General features: G+C 38.7%; 1 protein-coding gene across 1 annotated transcript; it reads right to left on the bottom strand.

The window, feature by feature from the left end:
* Positions 1-3,202: 3,202 nt before the first annotated feature.
* LOC140769129 (cysteine proteinase inhibitor 5) lies at positions 3,203-4,123 on the bottom strand. Its single transcript, XM_073109694.1, has one exon. It carries the CDS (start codon positions 3,957-3,959, stop codon positions 3,450-3,452), a length of 510 nt encoding a protein of 169 aa, XP_072965795.1. The 5' UTR covers positions 3,960-4,123; the 3' UTR covers positions 3,203-3,449.
* Between the last annotated feature and the right edge of the window lie 14,855 nt (positions 4,124-18,978).

The following is an 18,978-nucleotide window of genomic DNA, read 5'->3' as shown; positions in this document are numbered from 1 at the left end:
GAGGCTTTGTCCCTGGCTCTAATTCGATCTTGTGATCCACCGCTCACTGAGGAGGCAAGGTCTTTGGCAATTCGGGCGGCATCACATCCCCAAACTCCTTTAAGACCCTTGCGACCCCAAGAGGAATTGGGCCATTCCCCAAAGGATTCGCCTCAAGCTTCAAGGCTTCCAAGAATGTTTGCTCACCCTTCTTGACACCCTTCTTCAGCTAAAGTGCTGAAAGTTGCTTTGTCTCCTTTGTCGTCGTCTTCGCCGCCTGGACGACACAAGAGGACTCATCCCCCATCATGCAAAGAGCATTAAGAAACGACATTGGCACTCCTTTTGCCGTTTGCAGAAATTTCATCCCAAGAATGACTTGGAAGTCATTCAAAGGAACCACCATGAAGTTGGCCTTGCCTCTCCAAGACCCAACCGCAACATGCACATCCTTCGCTTGCCCGGCGATCGGTTGAGTTTTCGAATTCACCGCCTTCATTCGACTTGAGTCCTTTGAAAGGAGCAACCCAAGTCGTTGTGCTTCATGGTCCGCTATGAAGTTATGAGTGGCACCAGTGTCAACCAACGCCTTCGTAGACTTTCCATTGAGCTCAATGTCGACGAACATTAGCTCATTTGGCTTTCGGTTCTTCGAAGGCAAAGACTTCTGCTTCTCCCCACTTGAGCTTTGAGTGCATTTAGAAGCCGCAATGCCCCATGCGAGGGCCCTCCATCAACTTCTCATCGTCGCTCTCCGAACTTTGCTCTTGGGCTTGCATTGCATTGAGCAACTTCCTTTGCGGGCAATTCTTCATAAAATGTGGCCCCCCCGCATAGGAAAATCCCTCCTCGTGACTCTTGCTCGGTTTCACACCCTTTTGCCAAGATCCCTTCTTTTCGCTTTGCATCACCCCTTTGCCTTTCGGCCTTTGGGGCTTTGCATTGCTCATCGAAGGTTTCTTCTTTGGGTTTTCAGGGGCTGAATAATTCGTCAAGCGTTCCGCCGCAGCTTGGGCCGCCGCTAAGTCAGGAATGTCCCGATGTCGCAACTCAGTTTGTGCCCAAGGCTTCAAACCTTCTAAGAAGTGAAAAAGCTTGTCCTTCTCCGACATGTCCCGAATGTCCAACATGAGCGTTGAGAATTGCTTGACATATTCTCGAATCGACCCCGTTTGTGAGAGATGTCGCAAACTCCGTCTTGTGATGAACTCCACATTTTTAAGAAGGAACTGCAGCTTCAGCTCCCATTTCAAATCCTCCCAGGTATTGATGTTGCATCGGCCACCTTGGATGTCCTCATAACGAGTCCGCCACCATAGCTTGGCATCCCCGTCGAGGTACATCGTTGCGAAGGTGACTTTTGTTTCTTCCGAGTCCGGTCGCACCACCCGAAAGTATTGCTCAACATCGGAAAGAAAGTTCTCCAACTCTTTGGCATCCCTTGCGCCCTTGTAGCAGCGCGGTTCCGGCACTCTGACCCTTCTAGAATGTCCCTCTGCTTGTGCGGTGGGTTGCACGGTGCTCATGGCTCTCGTGAGTACCGTCACCCTTGCGGAGAGGTCCGCTAGCTGCTCTTTGAGATGTTGGACAACTTCCTTGGTGTTGTCTCGCAACGTCTCAACCTCGTCGTCGATGTGTTGTTGATACGTCTCCAAGCGATCCACCCTATCGTCAAGAGCGTATATTTGAGCAACATTGGCACTTAGTTGTGAGATGTGTGCCTCCATGTCGTCAAGCCGCTCCCTGTTACTTCGATGCCTTTCAGAATCGCTCATATATGGTTCTGTAATCAGCACTGGCACTGCTGTATTTGCCCAAATCTGCTGTATTTGCCGCTTGACTTGTCTCTCTGCTTTGCTTATGGCGTCCCATTTTGCAATGTTGTTGCTCTTGTCGACTCGCTCTGATACCACCTGTCACGGACTAAGTCTTTGAGATAGACAAACACCGCGCGACACTCAACTTTCAAGTAGCAAGGTTAAGTTAGCCGTTCACTTCACAAGCGATGCACCTGTTTTGGATTGCGACAAAACAAAGACAAGCAAAATACAATGTTTGGCAAACAAGTTTGCGATTCTCTATTGATTGGAAAAGAAGTTACAAGACATGCCAACGATAAGAAATTTAAAGGGGCAGGATAGTCATCGAGGGCAAAATGAACACCATTGAACCAGTGGCACTTCGGTTACGAAGCTGGCTCACTTAATGCTTCTCGATAGTTCTCCTATACTACTAAGTATGAGCATCCCCAATTCTGCAACCCAGGGGTTCAAAGGTCTTGTGGAGCGTTATGTTTTGAAAGTAAGCTCCATTTGAGTTTTGCCATGAGTTTTATAGGCATGTGTGGGGAAAAACTCAAACTAGTATTGCGACGACACTAATATTGCGATCCCAAGGTTGCTTCGCAAGGAGCTCTTGAAGAAAACCAAAAGACACTCAAAAACATGCAAAAGACATGGGGTTGGCATCCCATTTACATACTCGAAAAGCGAAAAATAACAAGTAGCACTCTATCTTACGGTCGCCACCATCTTTGACGACTACCGCAACGTCGGTTAATTATTATTCTGTTCTATTTGACTTTACTCTATTATTTTATTAATATCTTTTTATCCAGACATTGAATTCTCGTGAAACTAGATCTATTAAAACTATAACTTTCGAGACTACCTCGAAATTTTTTTTTCACAATTTTCTTGCATCTGGTTAGTAACGACCCCTATCTTTTTCCTAAACAAGCTGCTCTTCTTCCGCAGCACTTCGTGATCTCCGATTCCTTCAAAGTGGTCAACATGGCAAACAAGACTAAACATGGAGCTTGGCTTCTTGAAATGCTGGGCCTTCCTCCATACAATTATTAAAATCATAAAGTCAACCATATTTACAGAGATATTTACAGAAAAGTCAATGAGACAACTGATTGGCTTAAGGGTAGAACGGAATGTAGATTGGAGTTTTCTTTCGCACTTTCGTCACTTCGCTGGTTTTAACGCATCAATTTTCTTTCCGGCCCTACAACCAAACCGTCCGATTGACCTGCGTCATGTTCTCATTAACTATAGTTCAAAGATTTCTTCATCCACCATAAACAAATTAATCATAAGAGCTTCAAAATTTATCTTAATCCGAAGGACGCCTTCTTCGATATATCTTTACTGTCTCATATAACCATGCAGTTCCTTTCGAAAGAGAAACAAAACAAGACGAAGATTTAAAAAATTCAGACGCAAAATACCCATAGTTAAATGAGAATGCACGCTACAAAGATAATGATAATGTCATCCTTATTATATCCCTACTCCATGGCTTCTAAAAACATTCAACAAAACGAGGATTCTATATTTTTAATGGAAATCTCCCACCTCCTTTAGTGTTATTATCATCATTATTCCCATATCTCATCTTCTCTACATTCATAACCGCGATACAAAAGAAAGGTAGAGAGGAAGAAAGAAAAAACAATGGCAGGATTAGAGTTTGTGCGAGGCGGGGACGAAGGAGAGAAGTGACTTGGACTCAATCCAGGGCTTGACGATGACGACGGCGTTGAACGTCCGCTCCCCTCCGTCCTCCTCCCGCGCGGCGATCTTTAGGTAGTATTTGATCCCGGAGACCACCTGCCGCTGCGCCGCCACGACCCTCGAGAATGTTAGGAATGCGCCGGCGGCGGTGTCCTTGGCGCCGTGGCCGCCGAGGAGGTTGCGGTTGTGTTCCTCGACGCAGAAGTGGCCAAGTTCTTGGACCTCCCTGTTGGTTTCCACGTCCCTCACATCTGTTCGACCACCGACTTTTCTCCCTGCGCCGCCGCCGTTTACTACGCCGCCGACGAAGCGGAGAGGTCCGATCTCGAAGGAGGAGGAGAGCGAGACAGAGAGGAGGATCAGGGCGAGGAGGAGGAGGAGTGATGAAGTGTGTGTCGAGGAAGAAGCCATGGTTTGTTTTCTTGGGGGAATTGAGAGAGATGGTAAGTAGGGAAGCATTTATATAGAGAGAAGCGGGGAGGGGGAGATAGAACTTTGGGTAGCGATCATCTACATTCGAGACTGTATGATTCTCCTTACAATCTGTTTCGTGGCGTGATTGGTAAAGATTTCGACATATCTACAAATTAAATTAACATTTTGGAGAGGTCGTAGCATATTGGTGCGTGGCGATTGTACTGAAGCAAGGGTGAAGAGGGATGGGGCCCACGGGGGTGGGTGGGAGGGAGGGATCGGTTACCGAGGAGAAGAGATAGAGACGGTGGAAGAAGACACGTAAAGAGGAATGGAGATGAACAAGCGGCGTGCGGCGTCTCGGAACGGCGACGAGTCATTCACATGGTTTCTGTTTAATTTTGCTTTGGAGCTACTCCCCTCCTGCTGCCATCCGTCTATGGGTAAAGGGTGACGTGGTGATTGATCCATAGTTCGCACTTCACTTTTCTTTTCTTTTTCCTGGGGGGTTTCTTGGCGTTTATATAGGAAATTTTAAGATATACAAAGGGTTGTTAAATGATATTAGACAACTAGATTCCACATCATCTCCAGAAAGGACTAATTAGCGATTTATTCATAAAACAAGTTGATCTGATCGATCAACTGGAACTTGAACTACTCTTGGCATGCATGCATGCATATGAACCACTAGAATATATATAGCTTCACGTCGTAGGTGCCAGTTGCTTAATTCAATACACTCGCCACATTGTGTATGCATGGAAGCCAACTACTTTCCCATTTCCTGCATGCAGGAAGAGCGAAAGTAACGTTGCCACCAAATATATTAAAGGGCCCATTTTGATGATCTGCATACTCTCTCGCAGTCGCAGGAAGAAACTAAGTGAATAATAATGGTCAGGAGATTAGTTTGATGACAGGTTGTCCGATCGATCTCCAAGATAAGCTAGCTACGTGTGAAAGGCATGCAAGAACTCACCATTTGCTGCATGCAAGATCTCCAAGATTAAGCTAGATTGTCTCTGGGAGTTAATGCATGTCTGTCTTCCCAACGCCCATGCATCTACCCATTGGGGAATAGTAACGCGTATTGGTTCGGTTCTTTCACGTAGAAAATATATATAGAAAAAGAAACTTGTTGGATTTTGAATCTTGATGCAACTCTCGGAGCTCATTTTAACTTTCCGAGATGGTAGCTTTAAATTGAGGAAGATGCTCCTCTCCGGCCTTTCGAATGTACAAGATTCGAAGTGTTTGCGTTCATCTCGTAAATTACTATTTCGCCTTCAATACATATGAAATAATATATCTACTAGTTAGATAATTAATTACTGACGTCTTGCTTTGAAAATCCTAAGATCGTAGTTAGAGATATGGTAATTAATCTCATTTAAATGAGTTGGAATATTAAAAACGAACATGTTACACGTTTACTTAGATGATTATATATGTTATTTTGGGTATAAATAAATTTATTTGGTTCATAAACACATTTGGTATTATAACTAAGTTATTTGAGTCATTATCGGATTATCATATCATAAATCATAAACGGGTTATTAGTTTTGAGGGTCATAAATAGATTAAACAAATTAAATTAATAGATATGAACATAACTCATTTAATAATTAAATTAGGCTAATCAACTCATTTATGATTCAAACGCTTAATACCTCTCGGGTTTGTGCCAGGTTATATGTTGGGTCAATATTACTATCCTTAAAGGTAGTAATCCTAAATAAGGGGTCTTTTGGTTGGCTGTGGGATAGGAAAACAATTTTGGAATAAAAGAAATTTTTATATCAATTTCTTCCGTGTTAGATTAGTAAAAGAGAGATAAATGTTTGGATAAATATATAAAGTAAGATAATATTTGTTTGCAATAGTTGGGATAATAGATAAAAATGGTCAAATTAACTTGACTGCTCTTTTCCTATTTTAATGTAAATAACTATTTGTTTTTTTTTTTGTTGAGAAAGATAGGAAATATGTTTAATTACATACAAATTGAAAATTTTATTTTATAATATATTACCATATCATGGTTAGTTTTAGAATCTTCTAACTAAAAATAATGTAACTTACTTCACTATATTTACACAATATAAATATCATCATAAATAAGATCACAAATGAATATCTTATATCAAAATATTTCATTACAAATATATATTCTAATATATTGTATTAGGGTAATTTAAACTAAAATCATATATTTTTGTCACTTAGATCTATTTTTTATTTCCTCTATGGATGATACATTTTGTCCTTATTTCAAGTTTATCATTCTCTCATTTAATGCTTCATTAAATATTGAGAATAGAGAGAAGCGATTTATACTTTTCTTTTTCTTCTTTATGCTATTGCTACTTATTAGAAAGGAGCTCTTTTCCCACCCAAGAGATCTATGACAATGAAAGCTAAAATTGATGCCAATTAAGAAAGATATGCAATTAACAACACAAGCACCAAAGAAAGTTAGAATACCGAATTTATGTGTAAAACCCTTCTCAAAGGAAAAATTCACGGAGCATGAAATTGAATCCACTCTCAAGAGAATTGGTACAAAGAAGATCACCACAACAAGTCTTTCAAGGTCATAAGAATATCATCCACAAGAAACCAATAACCCTAGCTTTAAATTAACAAGTTTAGATAACACCTCCAATAGAGAAACCCAAACCTTCTTGAAGTAAGAACACCCTTGTAGATGTGAAGAAGAAAATCCTTGTGCCTTGATCCCAACCAAGAAATCCTCTAGTTGCAAACCCTTGTTGTATGTAGAGAAAAAAAAACCTCCTTTTATCTTGTCTTCTTTTTTATTAAGTGACATGAGCAAAAGTACCCCTTAACAAAGGTCTTACTCAACCAATTATTAGTCAAATAAGTCACCTCATGGAGCTAGCCCAAACCAACTTGGTTAAATAAACCCAACACTCTCCCCCTCTAGACCCATGAAGGGAGTCTTTATTCTCTTAGTGAATTTCATGCCAAATGCGAATACTCACCAAACATCAATATACACAAAGTCTCTAAAAAGTTCTTACTTCAACTTTCTAAGAGCCTTGGTTATCATATCCGATGAATTATAGTTCATGGAGATTTTCACAAGCCTCAATCATTGCTTCTCCAAAACAACCCTGATCCAATGGTAGCGGACATCAATGTGTTTGGTTCTAGCATGATAAGTTGCATTCTTGCTAAGATTAATGACACTTTGACTATCACAATGGATGACATATTCATCTTGCTCCAAACCCAATTCTTGCAAAAAGTTCTTCAACCACAACATTTCTTTGCAAGCTTCGGTAGCGGCTATATATTCCGTTTCAGTGCTAAAAAGAGCAACACACTTTTGAAACCTTGATTGCCATGATACGGCTCCCCCTCCGAAAGTAAATATATATACCGAAGTAGACCGTCTAGTGTCGACATAACCGGCCATATCAATATCTATATAGTCCACCAAGTGAGATTTTCCACCTCCAAAACATAGACATAAATTAGAAGTGCCTCTTAAATATCTCATCATCCACTTCACGGCTATCCAATGCTCTTTTCCCGGGTTAGAGAGAAATCTACTAACCATACCAACTACATATGCTATATCTGGCTTTGTGCAAACCATTACATACATTAAACTCCCTACGACGGAGGAGTAGGGAAAACTCTTCATTTCATTTTTCTCCTTCTCATTTGAAGGACATTGTTTTGAGCTTAATTTGAAATGACCCGCAAATGGTGTTCCAACCGGCTTGGCATTATTCATATTGAATCTCTTTAGAATTTGCTCAATATATTACTTTTGTGATAGCCACAACTTTTTTGCTTTCCTATCATGATTAATTTCTATGTCTAAAATTTTCTTTGCCGGTCCCAAATCCTTCGTATCGAAGGATTTACTCAAATCTTTCTTCAATTTCTTGATCTTCTCTACATCCTTGCCAACTAGAAGCATATCATCTACATAGAGCAAAAGAATGATAAAATCACCATCCGCAAACCTCTTGACATAAACACAATGATCCGCATTTGTTCTTTTATATTTGTGGCTCATCATAAAACCATCAAACTTCTTATACCATTGCCGATGTGCTTGTTTTAATCCATACAAACTCTTATTTAGCTTGCAAACTAAGTTTTCTTTGCCCTTATGAACAAAACCTTGGGGTTGCTTCATGTAGATCTCCTCCTTCAAATCACCATAAAGGAAAACGGTTTTGACATCTAATTGCTCCAATTCCAAGTCTAGGCATGTAACAAGACTTAGAATAATTCGGATAGAAGACATTTTAATAATCGGTGAAATTTTTTATCAAAGTCAATACCTTTCCATTTTTCAAAGCCTTTGACAACTAGTTGTGCCTTGTACTTGACTTGATTATCACCTTCATTTTTCAATCGGAACACCCAATTATTTTTCAAAGCTTTTTGGCCTTTTGGTAGCTTCACCAAATCATATGTCTCATTTTTATGCAAAGAATCAATCTCCTCTTGCATAGCCATTTGTCATTTGTCTTTTTGTTCATGCATATTAGCTTTTTGAAATGTTTCCGGCTCTCCAATATCATTAAGCATCACATATTCATTAGAAGAGTATTTTCTTGATGGTTGTGAGACCCTTATAGATCTTCTAACTTACGGTACCGGTGGAGGTTGATCTTGAGAAGATTGCTCATGCGTAGGTTCTCCTTGTTGGATAGAATCTTTAAGAGGATTTTCATCAAATATTTCATGTTCATCTTCTTGAATATCTCCCCCTTCATCATGAATCATCGGAGGAGAAATAAGCCTCAAATCAACAAGTTCACCTTCACTAGCTTGTGGCTTCTCAACCTTGTCAACATCTTCAATAGTTTGATCTTCAAAGAACACAACATCTCGGCTTTTAACTAACTTCTTAGTTTTTAGATCCCAAAGCCGATAACCAAACTCTTCACCTCCATAACCCAAGAAGATACATGGCCTTGACTTGTCATCAAGTTTACTTCTTTGACTTTTTCGGAATATAAACAAAAGCTTTACACCCAAATACCTTCAAGTTAAAAGGTTGTTATATATGCATATGCCGATTAGGCTACAACTAATCCACATCCCATGGAATTAGGGTTATAAATATTTAAACTAGACATATATACACAGTTATAGGAAATTAATATAATTAGAAAATCCACTCTACTCTAATCTTGGGGTTGGGTTGATACAAATCTAGGCGAAATTATTTTTGCTTGGACATGAATTTGATAAGTTTAAGTTAGGGATGACATGTGACTAGGGTCCATGCTGGTACCTATATATCATAATGGCAATGAATATTCAAAGTAAATGACATCTAAAAGTCTTTTGATGATGCATCTCTTCTTCTAAAATACTTTGGAGACCAAAAAGATGGATTTGTGAATTGGATGAGTAGTAGAAGGTTGTTATATATGCATATGCCGCTCAAGCTATAACCAATCTGCATGCTATAAAATTACAATTATGAATAGTTTAACTAGACATATATACAGGTTGTGTAACAACCCAACCAAAAAAAAAAAAAATTAATTTTTCATGGGCACGACGTGGCCGGCCACAGTGTGACCGGCCTCGTGCCCATGCAGTGGGGCTGCGTGGGGGAGGTGCCACGCACCCCCCCCCCTCGCGTCGCCGCAGCCAACCGGCTGCGGCCATCTGGCAGCGGCGGGCCCCAGCGCCGCCGCAGCCACCGCCAACCTCCCACCGCCTTCCCTCTCTCTCTTTAAATCTCTCTCTCTCTCTCTCTCTCTGGATGCTCTCTCTATCTCTCTCTCTCTCTCTCGCCGAGGCCGGTCGTCGCCGTCGCCACCTCCTCGAGCGCCGGTGAGCTCCTCTCTCTCTCTCTTTCTCTCTCTCTCTCTCTCTCTCTCTCTCTCTCTCTTTCTTGCCCGAGGGTGGGCTCGTCGGAGCCGAGCCACCGGCGAGAGGCCGGCCGCTGGCTGGCCAGCAGCGGCCGGTGCCCTCCCCGCCGGCCCGGGTCCGCAACCTCCTCCCTCACCTCCTCTCTTTCTTCTCTTCCTCTTCTCTTCTTCTTCTTCTTCTTCTTCTTTCTTCTTTCTTTCTTTCTTTCTTTCTTTCTTTCTTTTTCTCCTTCTTCCTCAGCTCCTCTTTTCTCTTTCTGCACAGTGTTGGGCTCGGCCCAGCACTGATGGCAGTTGTAATTAAATTATTAATTAATTAGTTTATTTATGTTATTTATTTAAGTATTTTGCTTCTTAATTAATGCAAATAGATTATTTAGACATTAACTATTTTAATAATATTATATATCCTTCAATGTAATTTTATTAATGATAATTTTTATAATTAATGATTAATTAGGCATAAATATAGGTAATACTTATATTTATTTATTTACTTACTTATATGTATATTAGATTAATAGATAAATTTGTAAATTATAATTATTAGATTTATATTCTAATATTCTTATGATATACATTTTTTAAGTAATTCTATTAATTTATTATACATTATTATTTTGTAACAAAGAAGATAATGGCTACATAGTCCCTAATTAATCAAGATATAATTTAATTATAATTAGGTTTTTATCTATATTTATATTTTATTTATAATAAAAATCTAGCCAATTATAAAAACAAGTAGAAATTCTAAAATCTAATAAATCATCATATTTTACTCGAACGGATTATAATGGGATAAACAACTAACTTTATGTTACTTAAACATTTTCAGACGATCCCGAACCCCTTATTTGAGACCCCGTGGACCTTGCTAGCGATGAGTGTCACTTGGTTACCTGACGGACGTGAGAGATGCGTGGTTTGTATCTTCTGATCAGACGGTGAGTAGTCTTATCCCCTAGATCCCTTTCTCAAATTAGGTTATATTATATATTATGTACATGCATGTTTTGGCCTCCAGCATGATTATATGACTTTATCTAGAGATGATTACCGTCGAGCATATTTTTATCATGCATGTAATTAGGCTGATCTTTGATATAAGTATGATAATGATAAATAAGGATGGTTGGAGATGATTATACTGTTATGGTTTTATGTCGAGATGATTTCTAGTATGAGTGTGCATGTGATAGACTAGCGAGAGTATGCATGTGTTAGATACATGGTTGGAGACTCCATTGTAGCATTTTTCTCTTGATTCCTGTTCCACCTAAATTCCTATTATGCATTGACTCGTTATTGTACTGGATATATGTATATGATCTGTCATTTAAAAAGAAAGCATGAAATATGATTGATAGGATAGTTGATAGAAAGCGTGGGGATACCCGAGTAGGCGCCAGGGTTAGGGGTGCCTGGATTGATGATTATGGTCGCTGATATGCGATATCTCGTGGCCCATGTCCGAGGTCAGTTGAGTCTGTGCGCAAAGACAATCGGACACATGCCGTTCGCCAGGGCATATGTGGCGAGTTATCCTCACGAGGTTTCTATCAACTATGTGGGGTGCCCGGTCTGGATGGATGTTGATACCCTTAGCGGATGGCAGGGTATGGTTATATTTGAGATACTCCTTGCGGATGGCAGAGTATGCTCGGAGCCTTCGGGCATGATGTTGAGACCGGGTACCGGGTGTTGACTGTGCACAGTGGTCTAGTATGATGATATTATACCGAGATGTCGGTGATGATCGTGATGTTGAGAAATGCATATGATTTCATTATCATTCGGTTACCTGATTATCGAGTGGTCAATATGCATCATATATGGTTGCATTTGATATCATAGCATAGTCATGATCGGCATGCATCATGTGTCATATTTGAGAGAGAGTTATGATGATAGATGACATGGAGATTTGTTTACTCATGGTCGAGGATTATATACTTTTATCAGTTATGACGTGTTATCTACTTTTCATTTATATATTATTGAGGATACATTCATATACTCATTCATGACATGATACTCTTTCTGATTCATATTATCCAGTACATGATTTACTCTCTGTTTGGCATCACTGATTCGGGGTAAGGTCTATTCACTGAGCCTTTTGCTCATGACTCTCTTTATTTCTTTTCTAACCCCCTCAGATATGTGGTACGTGATAGCGACTTGAGAAGATATTTTAGAGCGATGATGAGGTGAGCTATAGATACGAGATGGTATAGATGATAGTTTATATAGAAATCGAGTTGTACCAATATTTGATATTTGTACTCTTTTGTATTAGACAATGATTTGTATAATACAGGTCGAATCATAGTGTACCCTTGTATTAGTTATTTTAGTTGTATCTTGAGGTGAGCTATTGATGCGAGACGGTATAGAAGATAGTTTAACCAGACATTGAGTTGTATCGTTGTTTGTTATATTTGTACCTTATTGTATCAGACGATGATTTGTATAATATAGGTCGAATCATAGTGTACTCTTGTATTAGTTATTTTAGTTGTATCTTGATGGTTTGTTGTGGCCTGTGTGGGTCCTGCCAGATTATGTAGCGGTCTAGTGTATATTATTGTGGACTTTGATATTCATATGTTAACAGATTTATTTGGTTAAGAGTATGATTTATTTGGTGATGGATTATATGATCATGGATAGGTTAGCAGGTTTTATTTGATGATGTCATGATTATATGTGCACAGGAGAGTATCCGTGCGTGACGGGCCCCGCCCGACTTGTCGCGTGCGTCGCGCGTGCCGTGCGGCCGCAGGCGTGCACGTGCCGTGCCGGGCGGGGGCGTTACAGGTTGTAGAAAATTATTATACACCCAAGGATTTGGAGGATCCACTCTCCTCCAATCTTAAGGTTGGGTTGATACAAATCTGGGCAAAATTATTCTGGCTTGGATATGAAGTTGATAAGTTTAAGTTATGGCTGACATTTTGGTGGGATCCCCTGACAGTACCTATATATCTTAATGCTAATCAACTATTCAAGGTCAATGACTTCTAAAAGTCTCCAGCGACGCCTTTCTTCATCTAAAATACCTTAGAGATCGGAAAGATGAATTTGTTAATTGAACGAGAAGTTAAAGGCTGCTCAAGCTACAACCAATCCGCATCCCATGGAATTACGACCAACTGACGTCCTCTTCCCAATCTGGACTAGATGTAGGAAAGTAGCCCGCATAATTGAGGAAAAATATTTATTAGATATTCTACAGTAGTCAAAATATTATGAAACTAGATGTGGTTGATCCGTAACTTCCTAATCAATGTTTTTGGTATTTAATCCTTTGCAAATTCTAACTATAACTATGATGAAAATACACAAAAGTAGGGGTGATGGTGGTGGTAACAGGTGGTGGGATTTGGCATCGATATACCTCTAACATAGGAGGGTGATTGGTTGTTGAGGTAGGCCGACAATACGAGGGAGGGAGGAGACGCCTAGGGTTTGGCCCATGGTTGCCACCCAAATAAGGAAGGGTTGAGAGAGAGAGAGAGAGGAAATAATAATATTATTTTTTGTCGATATGTGCTCTCTACAACTATATATAAAGAAGCTTAAGATAACAAAATCTAGAAGCCTAAACAAGCAACTAGGACTCAACCCAACATAGCAAAGCAAAACAACAATAGGGTCCGGTGACTTAACTTGGCTAAGCTCGACTTGATGAAGCAACAAATTGCTAAATATAAATCAAGCATAAACATGATGCATCATTCGATCATGCTTTCATTCATTTTGTCCTCAAGGTCAAAATACTTGAAATTGCTTCATGAATTCATATTTGGCCATCCAAGTTGCAGCATCATCGATATGCCAACTCACTCAATCATGACTTCTATGATCAAGCGACAATTGGTGATGGACATGTGTAATAACCCAAGTAGGGTATAAAAAAATAAAATAAAATAAACAAAAAAAACCTACTAAGCTTGCTGGGCACGACGTGACCAGCCATGCTGTGGCCGGCCTTGTGCCCAGCATACCATGCATGCTATGGCAGCGGTGGGGGTGCCACGCACCTCCATCGAGCCACTTTTCTCTAGGCTGCCGCCGCATAACCTGCTCTTTCTCTCTCTAATATTCTTTCTCTCTGCATTCTCTCTCTAGCTCTCTCTCTCTCTCTCTCCCTCTAGTCCGCAAGCAATCACCGACCATTGGGAAGAGCCGCCGTCAGCCCTTCTATCCACCGGTGAGCCTCTCTCTCGCTCTCTTTCTCTATTTCTCTCTCTCTCTCTCTCTCTCTCTCTCTCTCTCTCTCTCTCTCTCTCTCTCAGTTTCCTCTCAGGACCGCCGAAGGTTTGAGCTGCCGGCGAGAGGCCGGCTGCTGAGTGACCACCAGCGGCCGTACCCCTCCCCTGCTTTCCAACCCTCTTCCCCTTTTCTCCTCCTTCTTCTTCTTCTTCTCCCCCTCCTCCTCCTTTTTCCCTTCTTTCCTTCTCTCGGGTAGCACTGTCGCGAGGTGCTGGGCTCGGCCCGGCACCCTTGCTATGCATGGTGTTGGGCTCAGCCCAGCACCTGCTAGGTTAAGGTGCTGGGCTGAGCCTAGCACTGTTCATAGTTATATATATATATATATATATATATATATATATTATTGATACTATTTAAATTATATTTGATTATGTTATTAATTATTTAAATAGCTTAGTTAATCTAATGTATTTAATTTATATGAGTTAAATCTAATTATATCATAGTTAGTAAATAAATCTAATTATATCATGTTTAGCAAAATACCTACAATATAAATTACTACTTAAATCCTAGGTAGGTAATAGTAATTATTAGAGTTATATACGTATATTCTTGCGAAATTATTTACAGTAACTTAATTCTTATTTTCTTAATTATCAAAGAGAATAATAGGCAGATAATTATATTTTAAATACACTATTAAATAATATAATTATGGTTAATAAATAACAAAACAAATATAGAAATGAAGAGTACATAATTACAACAAGAAATTATCTTTTAGCCGGGTTAATTTTAATTAATAAAAAGACTGACATTATTTGTTATAAATAATTTCAGATCCCAACCCCCCTATTCAAGACCCCGTGGACTTAGCTATCAAGGCTTGATCGTTATCGTAACAACGTAAACAAGTGGTGGTTTGGTATTTGCAGTGGTGGTGAGTAGTCTTATCCCTTAGACGCCTTTCTTAAATTAGGATATATTATATATTATGTACTTGCATGTTTTGGCCTCCAGCATGATTATATGACTTTATCTAGAGATGATTTCAGTCAAGCATATTTTATCATCGATTTAATTAGGCTGATCTGGAATATGAGTACATTGGTGATATATAGAGATGATTGGAGATGATTATACTGTTATGATTTTATACCGAGATGACCTCTAGCATAAGTGTGCATGTGATAGACTAGTAGGAGTATGCATGTGTTAGATACATGGTTGGAGTCTGCATTACATCATTTTTCTCTTGGCTTCTCTACCACCTAAATTTTTGAGTTGCATGATCTATTGCAGTACTAGATATATGCATATGATCTATCATGTATAGGAAATCATGAAAATATTTGTGTATGTGATGTGATGTGATGTGATAGATGGAAAGATATCTGGTCCAGTCTGGTACTGGATATACTCTTAGCATATGGCAGAGTATGATGATGGCTGATGGTTATACTCTTAGTGTATGACAGAGTACTATTATCATTGATATACCCTTAGCATATGATAGGGTATACTCTTAGCATATGGCAGGGTATGATTTATCCCCAGAGATACTCTTAGCATATGATAGGGTATGCTCTGAGCTTGTAGCATGATGTGTATCGAGTTTGGGGCCGGATACCGTAGTCCAGCATGGTGGATGATATTTAGAGTTAAGATGGATGATTACAATGGTGAGATATATGTAGATTATATCTGCCTCTGACTTATATGATTTTTTTAGTGGTTGGCATGCATTATGCGTCATCATTGATGTGACTAGTATCATTGGATCATGATTGTTATACATCATATGTTGTTATATTCGGTGATGTTATATTAAAATTTTATTAGGAGATATATTTTTGGTTGAAGATATAATATGCTTATTCATGAGAATTGATTTCATTTATATATATGTCATTGAGGATATATATATACATGCTTATACGTGGCATCATGCTGCTTTCTAATTTATATTATCTAGTACATGATTTACTCTCTGTTTGGCTTTACTAATTCGGGATAAGGTCTATTTACTGAGCCTTTAGCTCATGACTCTTTGTTTTCTCCTTTCCAAAAACCCAAGTGAATGAATGAAGCAGGATACTCCCTTAGAGCTCTTACTAGTGAGTGAGGAGTAGAGTGTGGTTAATATTATATGCTAGATGAGTTATCTTACCTAATGTATTAGTAGACATTCTCCAAAGTGTATCTATATCCTTGTCTTATATTTTAGCTGGTGACTTTGTACTTGTATAATTATGTATATACTACATTTGTGTATATGTAGTTGTGAAAAGCTCTTGATGATGTGTTACGGTCTGTGTAGGGCCTAAGTAGGGTTATCTGTATGCTGTTGACAGTTAAACTTGAGTTATTCTTAGTTTAAATTATTGTGGATAAAATTATGATGTTGATACAAGTTTATTTGATTGTCAATAACTAACCAAATAGTCAGGTGCTACGCACGTGCTATGTGAGCTCGTGCCATGTGCGTGTTTAAGGTTTGGATGTTACAACATGCCACCATGACAAGATGCAGAAGGGTATCTTCTCAACTGAACCAATCAGCGGAGAAGGTAAAACAATAATATGGTTGGTGTTTAGTTTGAGGTTTTAGAGCTAGTGACAGAACTTAGTCAAAGACCACTAGCTGTTATTAGTAATTAAACACTATTTTATTTCCAATTAAGTTTACTCTCCAACAAAGGAGAAAGAAAGACAAAAAAATCTAAGCTTGAATTCAAAAGGATTTTAAATTTACCCCTAAAATTACTAATGCTTATATTTTTATGTCCTGTCAATTTTTTTTCTCCTCTTCCTCATCGTAGAACTTTAGAAGTGTGTTTTTAATATTTTATGGAAAGAGCTCCACTTTCACCGACAAACAATACTTGTAAGTTCTCTTATGCGTTTACAAGCACACAAACCCATTTTACAATGACATCCTGTAGGCTTAAAAGCCCACAAGAACACATTCTTTAGTTAAAAGAGAAAAAGAAAAAAACCAACTAGAAAAACTTGTAAGTCCGCACATCAAATAGCACATGCAGTCTTAAAAACCAGTAAGGCCACACTCTATACTTGTGATATTTTTTATAGCTTAAAAAAAGAAAAATCAACCAATATATCTATGGTCACTTGCGAACTTACAACTGTGCAAGCTCACAAGTCCAAATGGCACTTTCAGGCCTACAATGAGCACTATATTTAATAGTTTGTCTATTAAATAAGCATTGTCATCTATTTTCCTTCAAAATCAATACATTTTTACTTTCATATTACATTAAAGGTAATAATTATATATTCTTTTGCCAAGTTTATAATCAAACACTATATTTTCTTAGCCTAGGTTAAATTACATAAACCATTGCTAAAAAATAGGGCAAGCTAGTCATGTTTAGGCTTAGACTCAAACCAAACATAGCCAAAGTGATTGATTATCGGTGGCTAAACATGGCGAGAGGATAGAAATAGGAAAAATCCCGAATACACCTTGGACTCAAGGGGCAAGGTGAGGCAGTAGGTAGTAGTCCTAGGTGAACTTTGGCGATAAGTTGCAACCAAATATAAACCCAATCATCTACTACAAATGACCGATCTTGGTGTAATTAATCATATAGTTGTTTAATTCTGTTTTGAGCAGCACTGGAGTGGAATTTCAGTCGTGGTAGAAAATTGTCATAATCACATAGACAATTGGTAGGCTGTATTGTAAGACGACTAATCCCATGATAGGAAAGAGAGCCATTTGCATGGTCGATCCCCCAAAAAAACATTGGAGATACAACTCTATACACCGATTCAAAACTTTAGATTTTCTATCCATTTATGGGTGGTATGCCAGCTCATGTGAAAGTTAGTGCTACGAAAGAAAAAGAATTCCTGCTAGAATTGACTGACGAATCTACAAGTGGAAACAAGCTTTATTCTTGCAAGTTTGGTAAGTAGACAAGTTCTGGAAGTAGAGGAGCTAGCCCAAGTAAACATCTAATGAGCATCCACACATCCTCTCAAATATCACAACGCACCAACTTTAAACAAAACTGGCATTCAAAACATTCTTACTTTAACTCTGCTTTCTTACAAAGACAAAGGAGCAAAATAAGTGAGGTCATCCATTTATTCAAACTGACGCAATTCATTATACCAAAATTTCAGAGCGTTGTTCCAGGTGTCCAGTCTACTTTGATAAATTCTCCACTAAATCATTCCCTGCCAGGAATAAGTTCAATTAGATAAAGTAGAATTGTAAATGCAGGACAAGATGCTAAAGCATGCAATCAGAAACCCGACTTAGTGGTTTTTCTGCTGTTTCATAAGCATTTGATCAGTTCAAAAGGAATCCTTTGAAAAGAAAATTGTATGAGATGTTCTCTTGGGGGCTTGCTAGTCTTTTTGCAGTTAACTAGTAAATCTGAACTGATAATAATGGCATTTTACGTGTAAAGCCTGGTTAAAAATTCAAAACGCAAGGCATAGTAAATAAATTATGCTGCATTGACGGTTTACTGAATATATGATACACTCTGAAAAGAAAATGGAAGATCTCATCTCAAAAGAATGAGCATATTAATATGAATTTTTAATATCTGTAGCATGAACAAAAATTGTAAAACAGAAGTTATAAAAGGTAGGGCATGAACGATTCCTTAAATCAATAATTAAGGAATGAACAGCATCACATATCTCGGAAAGAATTAAGTACATAAGCTGATAGAATCCTAGACTGAGATGCTTTTTGCCATGCTACTCAGTGATCTTCATGGTAATGTGTATTCCTATATTGCTTCCACATTCTTGGGCATACTATAAATCTTAGCATAAAATTTCATCTTTTGCAGCATTAAGCTACGAATCTTGTTCTAATAATATATAACTAGCATTTTTATTAGCAGCAGTCACAAAAGTTTCACTAGATCATAATATTACTGTAGTGGTTTATTAGTAAAATAAGAATTTTTGAG

This window comes from Typha angustifolia, chromosome 10, assembly GCF_048772165.1.
Source record: "Typha angustifolia cultivar Huaian chromosome 10, ASM4877216v1, whole genome shotgun sequence".
Taxonomy (NCBI): Eukaryota; Viridiplantae; Streptophyta; class Magnoliopsida; order Poales; family Typhaceae; genus Typha; species Typha angustifolia.
Note: the sequence above shows the minus strand (reverse complement) of the source record. Positions and strands in the feature narration are given on the sequence as shown.

Bases quoted from the DNA above. Each gene is read 5' to 3' on its own strand.
- LOC140769129 (XM_073109694.1), bottom strand. From the start codon at position 3,959: ATGCTTCCCTACTTACCATCTCTCTCAATTCCCCCAAGAAAACAAACC.